The following is a 14,123-nucleotide window of genomic DNA, read 5'->3' as shown; positions in this document are numbered from 1 at the left end:
TGATACCTGGCGAAACACACCAGTAAATTCATTTTCTTAGAGACCAGCCTCGGGGGTTGTTACAACGATGGGCTCTATGAGTTCAGCTTAATCCTGTCTGCCTTGCAAAAGAGAAAAGGACAATGTACTCCACAATAATTTAATAAGAACACTTTATTGGCCATATACAATACTAATGCATTTCTTGCATTAGGAATTTGTATTTTCACAGACTCCAGCTTGCTCTCCATGAGACACACAGACAGGGAGAGAAGTTGGGGGTCAGAGCGCAGGGTCAGCCATTGTACAGCACCCCTGGAGCAGCTGGGGTGAAGGGCCTTGCTCAGGGGCCCAACAAAGTAGGATTCCTCTGCCGGCTGCGGGATTTGAACCAGCAACCTTCCAGCCACAGGCACAGATCCTGAGCCACCTCTCCACCCCCCCCCCACTTAACCCCATTACAGGAAAGGTTGTGGACGTGTGCTGATTTGTGTTCAATTCCAACAGTTAAGGGGATTGAGAGCCATTGCTGGTTACAAAAAAATTGCGTCATGGGAAAAATAAAATTTGTTCCAGCTTTTTTTAAAAAAAAACAATGACATTTCCACGTGCCAATAATAGTTTTTGGAGGCAACTGTAGTATTTCAAAACATCTCACATCTTTTATTTCCCCAAGTGTATTTATGATATGCAATGACAAATGTAATTGCCCGCAAATCCCAGGGAATAAAAAAAGCCCACTATGACGTATGAAACATGACGGGTCTATACGTCGACCAGTCTCGCACAGCTCCACTAGCGTCTCCCAGATGCACTCTGGGATTTGTAGTTCATGAACGAGAACCGTGCGCTTTGAGTGAGCGCGTTTGTGACCTTAAAGAGACTACAATGTTCTGCGCCTCTTGTGGGTGTTTGTTTAACTACAGGAAGGTGCTGGCGCTTTAGTCATGGAGCTGCTGGAGAGAATGACAGCCGTGTTTGTCGTTTTGCTTTCCCTCTCGCCTATTTCTTTCCCTGCCGCTTATCAGCTAAACAATATTTACTGCAAAATATACAACAGCTGTGACTGCGATTTTCAACCAGACATACAAGGTAAGGTCAGCACGACGACAGTTATTCCGTACTGCTTCGTACCAGGAACTCAGTGAGTCAAATAACTTGGTATTGTTTCTGCACTGACGAATTTTCTACCGGCTTCCCAACAGCTAGCAAATCCTTCCTCCGCATTGTCAGTTCTTGTGACAATGTGAAGAAAGAATTAGCTAGCTGTTGTTTCAGTTGTGAATGTGCAATATGCTCGAAGAACAATTGTACTCTAAGATGTGACACTGCAAAGCAGCAAGCTCCAGCACTTTCCGGAGAGCTCTTAACTCCGAAGGCTTTATAGTTTACCGTTAAATTACACGTTTCTGAGGCTCGGAGCAGTTTAACTGAAAGAGATCGAGCATTTGAGCAAACCGCTCAACGCATCGATAAGTTACAAGTGTTCCCCGGCTTTAGAAAGAGGTGACCCAGAAGTTTGACTGTCTGGGTTTGGGCTAAATGAAGGCTGTTGCTAATCACCACCCTGGGGAGTTCACTGTAGTTTAAACTCTACAGATTACGGTATTGACTTGTGGTCAGTTCGGTTCGTGTAAAGCCGACTTAACATCTGCCTGGAAAGGAATATAATGTTTTGCAAAAGTTGTTATTGGGAGGGAAGGAGTTACTGTGTCCTTTTCTGGCAGCTCTCCCCGCTAACTAGAATCAAAACCGGTGCTGCTTTGTGTTTTAAAGCGACATTTAAGTACAAATGTAAAAGAGTGTGCAGTAGGTCTTTAATTGTGCGCATAAATAATAACTGTTGCTATGCAGAAAACCCTTGGGTTGCCTTGTGCAATAAAATTCTGTTAACCCTTTATCAAATCAACAAGTAGACTTCAGGCTGCTCCTTTAAAGTCCTCAAATTTTTGGAGGAATAAAACTTTTAAAGGCTCTCTGTGTATGTTTCTCAGAATTGAGGTTTATGTTTTACGGTACTTTCGGGGCCCCAACTCTATCAGCAACAGCTGTTTGCAGATAGTTTAATACCTGATTCCCAATTGCAAGACCACTAACGTAGCCTCACAGGCAACTGACGTGCCTGAAACTGACTCCAGCCATTGGTCGTTAAATAGTTAGCTTCTTTTGCCGATGCTGGTCTCACCTGAGTTCTAGGCCTTGAGCGGGAGTTGCCAAACGAATTCCTTAGGCGTTGTCCCGAAACGAAATTTAAAACTGGGAACAGGGAGGCACTTCTGTACACAAAGGGTTGTGGGTGTCTGGAACAATCCGCCCCTCTCCGTTATTAAAGCCGAGGTCTGCCGAGAAACGGCTGGGTGCGGTGCTGGCACCACACTCCTGCCGGTCATGTGAGGTTTCTGGGCCGAATGGAAGGCTCTTCAGTCCAAATCAGTCGGTTCTTTTTTCCCTCCCCCGCGCCGGCCCAGGACTGGAATGGGACCTCTACCGCAATCTGTACGGGCAGCACTTGGCGCAGGAGGTGGTTTCGGAGGCCGTGGCCGACTTCCTGGCCAAGGACAGGCCCGACCGGCCTCTGGTGCTGTCCTTCCATGGCTCCTCGGGCACAGGCAAGACGATGGTCAGCTCCATGCTGGGCAAACACCTGTATGGCACCACCATGGGCAGCCCCTACATCCACCAGTTCATCCCCACCTTTCACTTCCCATCCGCAGAGCGAGTGCAGCACTACAAGGTACTGTATTACCTCACCTGTAACGGGTGGCGTCCCCTTGTATAGGACCTTAAAAGCTGCTGTGTTCTGCCAGGATCCAGACTGAACAGTGTTGGGGGGGGGGGGTTTAGCTGGAGTGTCCTGGCTGGTAGTAGGCATTGAACATTCCTGCACCAGGGTTAGTGGGTCTGACATAGAGTAATGTGCAATGTCGGAATGGTGGAGTGTGAATGAATGAAGCAGCCTGCATTGCAAAATCCCCCATTTTAGGAGTGTATCATAAGGTACTTAAAAAAAAAATGTAATCGGCAAGCGTTTTTATGGTACGCAGGCATAGGAGTCTGTACGCATGCAAGACTCTGCTTTTCTGCTACTACTGCTTTTTGGCCATAGAAGGATTAAGGGCCCGCAGACATGCCCCTCTGACACGCCCACCTATTCTGATTGGCTGTTCATCCCATTGACGCATGGCAAGCGCCATGGTGTCTTACGGGAGAGTCAGCTCCAACTGGAGGAGCGGTGGGTCTCGCGCTGACCTCACTGCCGGCTTGCAGGTGCCCAGCGAGATGCAGGAGACAGTGTTTCGCCGAAAAGCACGAAAGAGCCCTGTCTGCGTCTTCTGTCTTCACCCACTTGGGGAACTCCCACTCACGGTTAGCTAATAACCAGCTCGGCTCAGATCACAGATATCTGGGCCAATGTAATCGCAGGCTTTTGCAAGATGGAAAGATGATGAAACTTCGCCAGAAACTGCTCCGGTCCCTGCAGAGCTTGCACAGCAGAAGAGCAGTATAACCGAAAGTTTACAACTCAGCGTAATAAGAGCAGCAGATGGCCGCTGAGAGGTGTAGACTTTTTGGATATTCCCTTTAGCTCTCCAACTTTCGGGGTGGGGAAAAAAAAAGTGCAGGTCTGCCAAAGTATACCCCATCCCTCCCTTCTCACGTGAGACTGGGCCTCTGACCATTATTCTGCAGCGATGAAAGTTGTAGGTAGGGAATTTTAGATGGTTAAGATATTCCTGGCTGTGGAAACTAAGATATCACGCAGGCAGAGATTCCAGTTTGCTCTGGGGCCTGGCTGGTTTGCAGGCCCAGTGTGAACAGGTGGGTCTTAAGGAGGCATCAGATGCTTTTGTGAGATCCTGCTGTGCCCAAGTATCTGGCTCAGCCACAGGGGGTGTCGGGGAGGAGGTTGTGTGAGCATGATTCTCTGCAATAACTGGGCTTCTCACTGGTCTTAATTGTTTCCCAGTGGAGCCTAACGATGCGTACACAAGCGTTTTAAAGTCTTCCTTTAAATCCTGACAGAACTTTCTTCACAATGAGCTTGTGAGCCTTTCTGGTAGATCTGCAAGAGCAAGCTGTGTGAAACATTGACTGCAGATCAGGCAGGTGTTCAGACCTGACCGGGTAGAGGCAAGCGGAGATCTCAAATAAGGATGTCTGGGGGAGCAGCCAGCGACTGGGACAGGAAATCAGTTCGAATGCTGCTGAGGAACCTGCATGAGGCTGGGCTGGTTGACACACAGGAACAGGACTGGGACTGTACATCCTGACTAAATCCTAATCAGAGATATTGGCCAGCAGCCATATCACCCTGCAGCTCACCACTGGGAGCTCCACTGGAGCTCAGCAGGTGTGAGCCTGGTCAGTACCTGGATGGGAGACCTTCTGGGAAAAACTAAGGTTGCTGCTGGTAGAGGTGTTAGTAGGGCCAGCAGGGGGCGCTCACCTTGCGGTCCATGTGGGTCCTAATGCCCCAGTATAGCGACGGGGACACTGTATTGTAGAAAGGCGCCGTCCTTCAGATGAGACGTAAAACCGAGGTCATTAAAAATCCCAGGGCATTTCTCGAAAACAGAAGAGGTGTCCTGGCCAAATTTCCCCCCTGGCCTTTACCAATCATGGCCTCCTAATAATCCCCATCTCTGAACTGGCTCCATCACTCTGTTCTCCTCCCCACTGGGAGCTGGTGTGTGGGGAGCGGACTGGCGTGTCATCCAGGTGGGGCTGCACACTGGTGGTGGTAGTGGGATTCCCCCTTACCTGTAAAGTGCTTTGAGTGGAGTGTCCAGAAGTGTAAGCAATTATTACTTATAATTATTATATTGGTGTTTTATATGCTTTATATACAGATTTTGAAATATGGAATCCTAATGGGATCCTATTATGTGGATTTCCATAGAATATGTTACAATCTGTACATCTCTGGGTGTTGCTTCTTGGTCCTGTAATGCACTGAAATGCATTTAGATCTGCGTTTCCATTCCTGCAGAGTATTAGGGGAGAAGAACTGAAGGAAAGTGCCTAGTTGACTCTTGCTGAATAGGCGGCAAGGATGAAGAGCTGATGCTGACAGACAGCAACCCACCCCCCACCCAGCTCATCCCTGTACCACTGATGGTCTTACTGGTTTCTGTCCCCCTCCCCTGCCTTAGACTGAGCTCAAGAGGTGGGTGGAAGGGAACCTCACCGCCTGCGCCCGCTCCATATTCATCTTCGACGAGATGGAGGAGATGCCACCAGGCCTGATCGACGTCCTGGCTCCATTCTTGGGACCATCTCACGTCGTCTTCCAGACCAACTACCGCAAGGCCATCTACATCTTCATCAGGTACCCTACCGGCTCTGACCCCGGCCTGTCTTACCACGGGCTCCCCTAGGAATGGTAAACAAGACTCCTGGTTTGTAGCCGTTTGATTCATTACTGGTTTTGCAAGAGGCGGCGTGTAATCCCTCGTGATGGTTCAAGTAGAAAAGAGGGATTTAATATTATTTTCTCCCTATGTATCCTGTTATGTGGATTTCCGTAATGCATGTTACAGTCTGAGCCCACAGCCTGATCGCCCTGCAGCTCTCACCTGGCAGCCCCACTGGAGCTCAGCAGGTGTGGGCCTGGCCAGTACCTGGATGGGAGTCCTCCTGGGAAAGCTAAGGTTGCTGCTGGGAGAGGTGTTAGTGGGGCCAGCAGGGGGCGCTCAACCTGTGGCCTGTGTGGGTCCTAATGACCCAGTATAGTGACACTATACTCTAAAAAGGCGCCGTCCTTCTGAGACAGAGGTCCTGACTCTCTGTGGTCATTAAAAATCCCAGGGTGTTTTTTTTTTTAAAGAGTAGGGGTGTTACCCCACTGTCCTGGCCAAAGTTCCCATTGGCCTTTACCAGTCATGGCCTCCTAATAATCCCCAACTGGCTCCATCACTCTGCTCTCCTCCCCACTGAGAGCTGGTGTGTGGGGAGCAGACTGGTGCACTCTGGCTGCCATCGCATCATCCAGGTGGGGCTGCACACTGGCGATTTGCCTTTTAAGCTGTTTAGAAAACGAATCCAATTGTGTGTTTATGGAGTGTAATACAATTGCTTAGTATGCTTTCCCATTATGGGAATGGAGGTGGATGCTACACATTGGTGGGGGTAGTGGGATTCCCCATGACCTGTAAATTGCTTTGAGTGGAGTGTCCAGAAAAGCGCTCTGTAAGTGTAAGGAATTATTATTTTTACTAAAGAGGGGACCCATGTTCTTGGAAAAATTCCCTGTGCTGCTCTTTTTTGGTAAAAGGGAAACCATGACCCAGAATCCTGTTTGTCCCGCCTGGTGACAAACAGCTGTCAGACTCCGGCTCTGTGAGAAAAGCTGGGAGTGTGGTGGGAGCTGTTGTGACCCGGCGTGTGTGTGTGTGTGTGTGTGTGTGTGTGTGTGTGTGTGTGTGTGTGTGTGTGTGTGTGTACACTCTCTCTCTCTCCCTCTCTCAGCACCGCCGGTGAGGAGCTCATTAACCAGCGTGCCCTAGAGACGAGGCTTTCGGGGCAGGAGCGCGAGGAAATCCGCCTGGAGGACCTGGAGGCCTCCATCGCCCAGGCCGTCTTCCAAAACAAGAACAGTAAGGCCGCTTCTGCTTTGACCGGCCTAGTCTGACCCCTGCGAGGGGCTCGATCGCGCCTGCAAGGAGACTCCCGAGCTCAGTTCTTAACGTCCAGCAGAGCCGCCAGTGCAGTTATCGCATGCTGGGGAAATATGTTTTGGAGGAGGTATAACAAACATCACACGAGTCACACAGCCCAATCCTGATCCCATACGTTATACAGGAACCCTCCTGATGCCAGTGTACATTATTAAACAGCGAAAGACAGCATCTTTTAGGCCGACGACTAGCCTTTAGTGAATAAATGCAATTATGAGTTTAGAAAACAAGGCTTTGAACTTGAACTTTGTTGCCATATGTACTGGTACAATGGAATTCTTACTTACAGAAAGTCTCTCGATTGGTAGAACAAGTGTAAAAACACAAAGTGCAGACAGTGCATCAAGACAATATACAAAGAGACAGTAGACAATGTACAAGTAAACAGTTTGGATGTGAACAATGCAGACGTGTAAACAATGACTGGAGATGTGCAATTAATAAGAAATCATCATGAGGTAGAGGTAGGTTTTGCACAGGATTTAATTGATTACGAAATGCTTCAGTCTTAAGGTTAATGCAGTAACACCATATGTGCAACTTTAAAACCTCCTTCTTCTGTCCTTTCTTTGTAAATGCAGTTCATGCATGTTCATGCAGCCTGCCCTATACGGTGTGTATGGTTTATTCAGAGTTATTGAATATTGTTTTAAAGTAGCCGATAGCTTTCTTCAGAGTGTGCAGAGAATGCCGTTGCTGATATGGGTCTTCATCGTCCGAAACAGTAACTTTCCCTACTGTTTTGGAACCAGCTGGCTAACTGGCAACTTTGTCACTTTTGTTGCCGGATTTGTTCAGATCAAAAACCAGATGAGGGCGCTCTGACCTCTCAGTCAGAATTTCCAAACCAGTAGGGCATCTGAGAACTGTGTTGCAATAAGACCAACCATCATTCGGATGAGCCCTTAACCCAAGCGTCGGACTAATTATGGAGCAAATGTTTTAACCTAAGTATCCTGGCTAAATTCCATTCTGGGTTTAAATCATCTTACTGCCCTAAAATCTTAATGCTAAATCCTAACATCCTCATTCAACTGGGGAATATCACTCCTGCCTCCTGCTTCCAGCTATTGTTGGTGCACCAGTGAATATAATAAATATTTAAAGGGAAAAAAAACATCAGAAAACAGTTAAGTAATTTGTCAATATTTACATTGGAGAAGTGGTGTGCAGATTGACCCCTGGAGGATGTCAGCTGGCTGCACTACTGGGGATAGTCCACTAGGTGGCGATCTTTCCTCAAAATTGTCCCTGGACTCCGAGCGCTTGGCAGCAAGGACTAAAATACTTCTCAAAGTGAATATGTGCTTAATACGTTTATCTAACTAAATGGGTTCAGATAACTTAGTTGGATGTAGTGCATGGATTGAGTACAGAATTGAATAATTGTGCCCGCTTGTCGTTTGGGGTCATAATAATTCCTTACACTCGTATATTGCTTTTCTGGACACTCCTCAAAGCACTGTGGGGACTCCCCTCCACCACCACCAGTGGATGGTGCGACAGCAGTCAAATTGCACCAATAGGCTCCCCACACACCAGCTCTCAGTGGGGAGGAGAACAGAGTGATGAAGCCAGTTCAGAGATGGGGAGTATTAGGAAGTCATCATTGGTAAAGGCCAGGGGGAAAATCTGGCCAGGACACCAGGGTAACACCCCTACTCTTGTCAAGAGTATTTTTAATGACCAAATAGAGTCAGGACCTCGATTTTACATCTCATCCGAAGGATAATGCCATTTTCACAGTATAGTGTCCCCATCACTATACTGTGGCTTTAGGACAAACACAGACCGCAGGGTGAGCGCCCCCTGCTGGCCCCACTAACACCTCTTCCAGCAGCAACCTCGGTTTTTCCCAAGAGGCCTCCCGTCCAGGTACTGAGCAGGCTCACACCTGCTGAGCTCCAGTGGGGCTGCCAGTGATGGGCTGCAGGGTGACATCGCTGCTAGAGCTGCACACCGAGAGCTGGTGTGTGGGGAGCGGACTGGTGCATCATCCAGGTGGGGCTGCACATTGGTGGTGGTAGTGGGATTCCCCATTACTTGTAACGCGCTTTAAGTGGCGTGTCCAGAAAAGCACCATATAAGTGTAAGGAGTTCAAAATAATAATATATCGCTGCTGGCTGCCAAGTATGTGAATAAGTGTAAATATTGTTGCCTTTGCAGTGGAGTGAAATCCGAGGAGGTCAGCAGGCTGAGAAGTCTTCCTTCTCTCTTCTAGGTGGCTTCTACCATTCTAAAATCATCCCCGAGAAGCTGATCACCCGCTTCGTGCCCTTCCTGCCCCTGAGCCGGCTGCACGTGGAGCGCTGCGCCCGGCGGGAGCTGTGCCAGCGCGGGATGTGCCACCGGCGGGACGTGATCCGGGCCGTCTCGGGGGCCGTGCCCTACTTCCCGGCGGCCGAGCCGATCTTCTCCCAGACCGGCTGCAAGACCGTGCCGCCCAAGATCAACCTCTTCCTCTGAGGGCGGGGGGGGGGGGTGGGGGTTGGGGAGACGAGCTGCCTTCAGCGACTGCCCCTTGTTATCCTGGACCTCTGGGCAGACGTGTGAGACCATGCCCGGCTCTGGCTGGTGTTGCGGGCAAGCTGCGGCTCTTTCGGGGGCTCTCCTGCACGTTCTGCAGGCTTGCAAAGAGATGGGGCTCCTGCCACCCGAAGGACTTTCAAAGAGTGACAACTGTTGTGTATTCGGGTGATCTAAAGAGCCCAAGGGAATCTTAGAATCCCAAACCAGGAGCACGGTTATTCATTTGTTCACCCACCAAGGCTGTAGGCCGTAGTTCGGGTTCTGGTGCACTGCTCGTTGAGGGTTAATCACAACCAGTGAAGCCGTACCCTGCTGGCAGATGTCTTGCTCCTGTTCCAGAGGGATCTGTGCTGAAGCCCTCAATACTCAAAGGCTCTTGAGTACAGGTCCTTCTCGGCTTAACTATACTCCTGCCGTTACCAACGGGGATGGGGGGGGACAGTTTAGTGTTCGGTCTGACGAGCGGTAGCTGTTCTGAATCCTGTTTGTGTATGAACCGTAATTCAGGGGCAAAGTGTAGGAGTCCCCTTTGACCTCAAGAAGGTGTTACCGAAGGGAGAGGGCAGTGGCTGCTTTGGCTATGTGATCAGGCTGCCCTGTGTTCAGAGGTTCCCCTGGTTACACTAAGACCCGTCCAACGAGTGCAGTGGACTGCCCCAAAAGGGGGTTGACTGCAGTCTCCTGCTGCATCTACAGCACCAGCCCCTGCTCTTACTTGATGCCGATAACGCTGACCGCTATTTGGCTTAAGCAGTCCTCAGATCACGAGGGCCTTAGGAAGCTGGTCTCTGGTAGACAGAACTTGGAGAAACGCAGACCCGGGACACGCGCTCGGCCTTTCTTACATGCTGCTACGCAAAATATCGAACGGGGAGACCCAACAGCACAGAAGAGAAGGGAGTGTTGTCCGGTCCTGACGCTGGAGCATCAGTGTGTCTGTGGGTCTTGGGAGGAAGGAGGAAGGAGGAAGTTTCCAGCCCACGCACTGTGAAAAGGCTAGGCTTACTCGAGGTTCGTTTTCAGATTTGGGGGGTGTAGTTCGATTGATGTCATGTGTGGAAACACCAGCAGAACCCAACACCTCCGTTTTTGAGAATTGCATTCTCTTGCTCCGGTCAGCAGATGGCACCATTGTCAAATAAGTGGGCCCAACAGCCAGAAGGAAAGACTGAAGCAGTGCTGATGGAAATTGAGTTCTCTGGACTGCATGCCTTTTTAATATTTCCTTTCCTTTTGCAAAAAGGGATTTTATTTATTTTAAATTGGAATGGATTTTAAAAGCCTCACGTGGGATCCCATCGGTTTCGTTTCTGTGCTTTAAACTAGGATGCCACAGCTGGGCTTGAGCCTAGATTCAGTAGGTCTGCGACATTGCTCCTGGCACAGGCAGTGAAGATACACCAGGCCCAGAGTGGATGAGCTCGCCCCTCTGATTTTCATCGGCCTTCGGGTTTTCCGACCCCTTCATTTCCGAGGGGGTTTTTGTGCCTGCAAAACAGGACAAGGTTCGCGATGTGGCCTCCCACTGTGTGGTCGGATCGCGTCTTCAGCCCGTCTCCCATTTTGTTAAATGGAAAAAAATCGGATCTCGTGGTGTTTTCTGTTTTAAAAAAAACTGGAACCGTTTTGGGAAACGAAAACTCAGGCCACAAATACGGTACGCAATCTCTGAACTCAGTTGCCAGATCCAGAGGGGTTGGGTCTGATGACAAACCTGCAGTGTGCTAGGGCTTATATTTTGTGGCCCTGAGCCCAAAGTGAAACACATCTGACTAAAATCAAGTATTGAAACGCTACAGAGTGTTTTTTTTTTATTTAAACAAATAGCTCACTTGCTTATTTTCATTTCAGATTTCTCTGAGCCACATGAGCTGCCTCTTGCTGTACAATTGTTATACAATTGATCATCAGAGCTACTGCCCATGTACATCCATGTAATACTGTATAGTACTGTATGTCTTAATGTGTGTGTTGCGTGTATGAGCGCTTCTGTGATTTTTTTTTTTTTTTAGGAGAGCGTGCACTGTAGTCTTCCCAGACACTGAGGCCTGGGAATGTAGAAGGGGCTAAATTGTTCCCATCGGCTGTTGCAGATCCCACCCCCTCGCGGGCGTCTGAGCGTGCTCGGTGTGCCAGTGGGCGTGCGCGGCAGGAGAAGCTGTCTGGAGGGAGTGAGTGGGCACGGGGAGGGGGGGGGCGGGGTGTGTGCCCAGCCAGATGTGCGGGCCAGCTGCATGCCAGCGTACAAGACTCCCTTGTAGCTCGTGGTTTAACTGTATCGTCCTGTGCCTTCCTGCTGTTTATTATAGCAGAGCACACGCGTGTGAGAATAAAAAGCTGCAATATAGCAGGGTTTTTTTTCCCCTCTCGTAGTTGATTAATTAATTGGCCCAGTGACCTCATGTGTCCGTTCTTGTCGGGGTTTTTTTTAGGCTGATAAGGTTTATTTGATTTTCTCCTCCTACGCCAAAGCGTTCCAGCAGGAAAGGTTGTCCTGGCTGAAGGTGAGGAGGCAAAGTGGGTATCTTTAGTCCCTGAACAATGTTGTCCCAACACTTTTGTCCTAACCCTAACCCAACACAATGTGTCCCACGCACCTTCTTCTTTTAGATAAAGGAATCTGAAAAACCGCAGCGAACAATCATACTTGATCACTGCAGCAAATAAAACAGGTAACCCCCCCCCGAAAAAATGAAAATCCCAGTTTCCAATTGCGTTTTTGCTCTAGTAACCCGTATGAAGGATGTTTCTTTTTTGGAAGTCAAGCCCATTCTTGTATTCCTATGCTATTTGTTTTATTTGGACAACCAGTATTCATTCCTCCTCATATTGGGTCCAAATGCCTTTGTGTGCCATATCCCATTGGCCATCAGTGGTGTACAGTGCATCGTGAAATAAAACAGCGCATTTCATAAATCTGAAATGTCCAGTCTGTACAATTATTTTTGTAATGTTATTCTGCTTCGGAGATCATGTGTAGTAAAACAGTGCTGGTGGGACAGGTTGTTAATGGTAGTGTTCCCAAACAGCTAGTTTAAAACTTATTTGTAGTGAATGATTTACTAATTTATTTGGTAGGCAGGTTTGTCCAAAGTTGACTTTTTTTTTAGCAGACTTTACTGCTGGGTGTTTGCCTGGTGGAATCTGAGTGAAGTATCTTGCTCAAGAGGACAGCAGCAGTGCCAAAATTCACCATTGGAACCCTCAAGTGTTGAGCTGTGAGCACAGAACCTTGACCGCTGTTCAACATACTGCTGTCAGGGCACTGTTCCTACAGCACAAGAGCAAATCCAAGTTATCACAGCGGAAAGTACAGGGAGACAACACGAAATGACCATCTGTGGAACCTATCTGGGGGAAAGGAGGAGCAGAAATATGAATGTGAGGGCAGGTGAGAGGTTAAGGTAGATAAAAGGGACCCCAAAAAGATGGGAATCTAGGTGACAGATTCCAGGAGGAATGAAATACACTCAGAAGAAGCTGTAGCAGTAGTAATATTAAAACAAACCAGCCCATATGAGAATTTAGTAAACAAGTATTTATTACATTTTAGGGCAGCTACAAAGCACAAAACTCACACCAATCTCCTGTATCCCCCTCTCACTCCATCCCCTCAGTGTAACCCCAGCGTATCCTGTACCCCACTAATCTGCGGATACTGTTATCCAGGGTGATGTCTTTGTTTCCAGCTTGGATCTTAAGGGGGGAAATTGGTAGCTTTCTTTTTTTTTTAATTCACCGCATTCTGCTTATAAAGAAGGTTTGTATGTTTTTTTTCTTCCTGAACTCCTGGAAAAAAAAATGAAGGGCCTTTAAGATAGGGACTTCAAACTTCTGGAAGTAGGCTTGGCTGTATATCCCAACGGGAAGGACTCGGGGACCAGTGGCATTTGCCTGCTTTGTGATGTTACGAAGTCGAGTGTCTCGAAATTGCACCCCTTATTTTCCCCAGAGTCAACATGTGGGGGTGTAATCATGAAAAGGGTTCGATGTGCCAAATACGACCTTCCACTGCCGAACATTGAGGAAAAAAAGTGGCCTTTAGCTTCCCGCAAGCAAGTGTTGGGTTTTGTTTTGCTTTTTGGGGCAGTTGCTTTAATAACAGTCAGGCCATATCCTGTGAGGAATTCATCCCATAGAGTAATTGGACAGGGTTTCATTTATTGGCGAGCTTAGCAAATGCGAATTGACTGAGTGACATGTCTTGGTGCTTTAATACTGTTGTCTAAATCCAGGCAGGCTTGTAGAACAGAGGTACACACACACCCCCACCCACCCACCCACCCACACAGACCCCCCCCCCCAGTGAGCCTTTTTCACATTTCAATCTGGTCTCCGGTCCCCCCTCCTCTCCGCAGTGTCCGTGTCAGGGAGCTCATCTCGGAGACGCACACTTGGGCTCTTCCGCTGCCTCCATCACGCGTCGTTGACGCGCGCAGTGAGCTCGGCTTTTGCATCTTGGAGAAGATATTCTTTTCGTGGACACGCCGGCTCTCGCTGCTCAGCTTGTGCGTGCTTCAGAGGTGGCGGTGCCTCAGGCTGGTGGTCATCTTTGTCTTGAAACCTCCTCCCGAGAGTTAGATTAACCGGTTAACCGCTTCGGTCTAGACTTTTAAAGCGTCACGTTCCTCCGGCCTTGCGTGGCTGATTTAAAAAAAAAAACAACCCGTCGCCTCTTAAATCAAGCTCCACTGATATCGAGGTGCTTGTGTCCGGTATTGAAGCAGGGGATGAAATGCAAAATTTTTCAATCTGACTCTTTCCTGAAAGCCGGCGTCATTTCCCGTGTGGTATTGAGGTCCGGTTCTGCAACACTTACCAGGCATACAAATCTTTATTATAATGGATGCAAATGATATATAACTTAGTAGGGGGTGGTAGTTTTGGAGATCCTTATTGTTTGAAGATTCTAGATGTCCCTAATTAAACACTAGGTA

At 48.5% G+C, this 14,123-nt stretch overlaps 1 protein-coding gene across 1 annotated transcript; it reads left to right on the top strand.

Moving 5' to 3' along the window:
- Positions 1 to 809: 809 nt before the first annotated feature.
- tor2a (torsin family 2, member A) lies at positions 810 to 12,109 on the top strand. The gene is made up of 5 exons (XM_069183353.1): positions 810 to 1,071; positions 2,448 to 2,713; positions 5,133 to 5,308; positions 6,448 to 6,575; positions 8,879 to 12,109. The coding sequence occupies exons 1-5, from the start codon at positions 927 to 929 to the stop codon at positions 9,121 to 9,123; spliced, it is 960 nt and encodes a 319-aa protein (XP_069039454.1). The 5' UTR covers positions 810 to 926; the 3' UTR covers positions 9,124 to 12,109.
- Positions 12,110 to 14,123: the final 2,014 nt, after the last annotated feature.

The sequence above is a fragment of the Lepisosteus oculatus genome, chromosome 24, assembly GCF_040954835.1.
Source record: "Lepisosteus oculatus isolate fLepOcu1 chromosome 24, fLepOcu1.hap2, whole genome shotgun sequence".
In the NCBI taxonomy this organism is placed as follows: Eukaryota; Metazoa; Chordata; class Actinopteri; order Semionotiformes; family Lepisosteidae; genus Lepisosteus; species Lepisosteus oculatus.
This window is presented reverse-complemented; position numbering and strand designations above follow the sequence as displayed.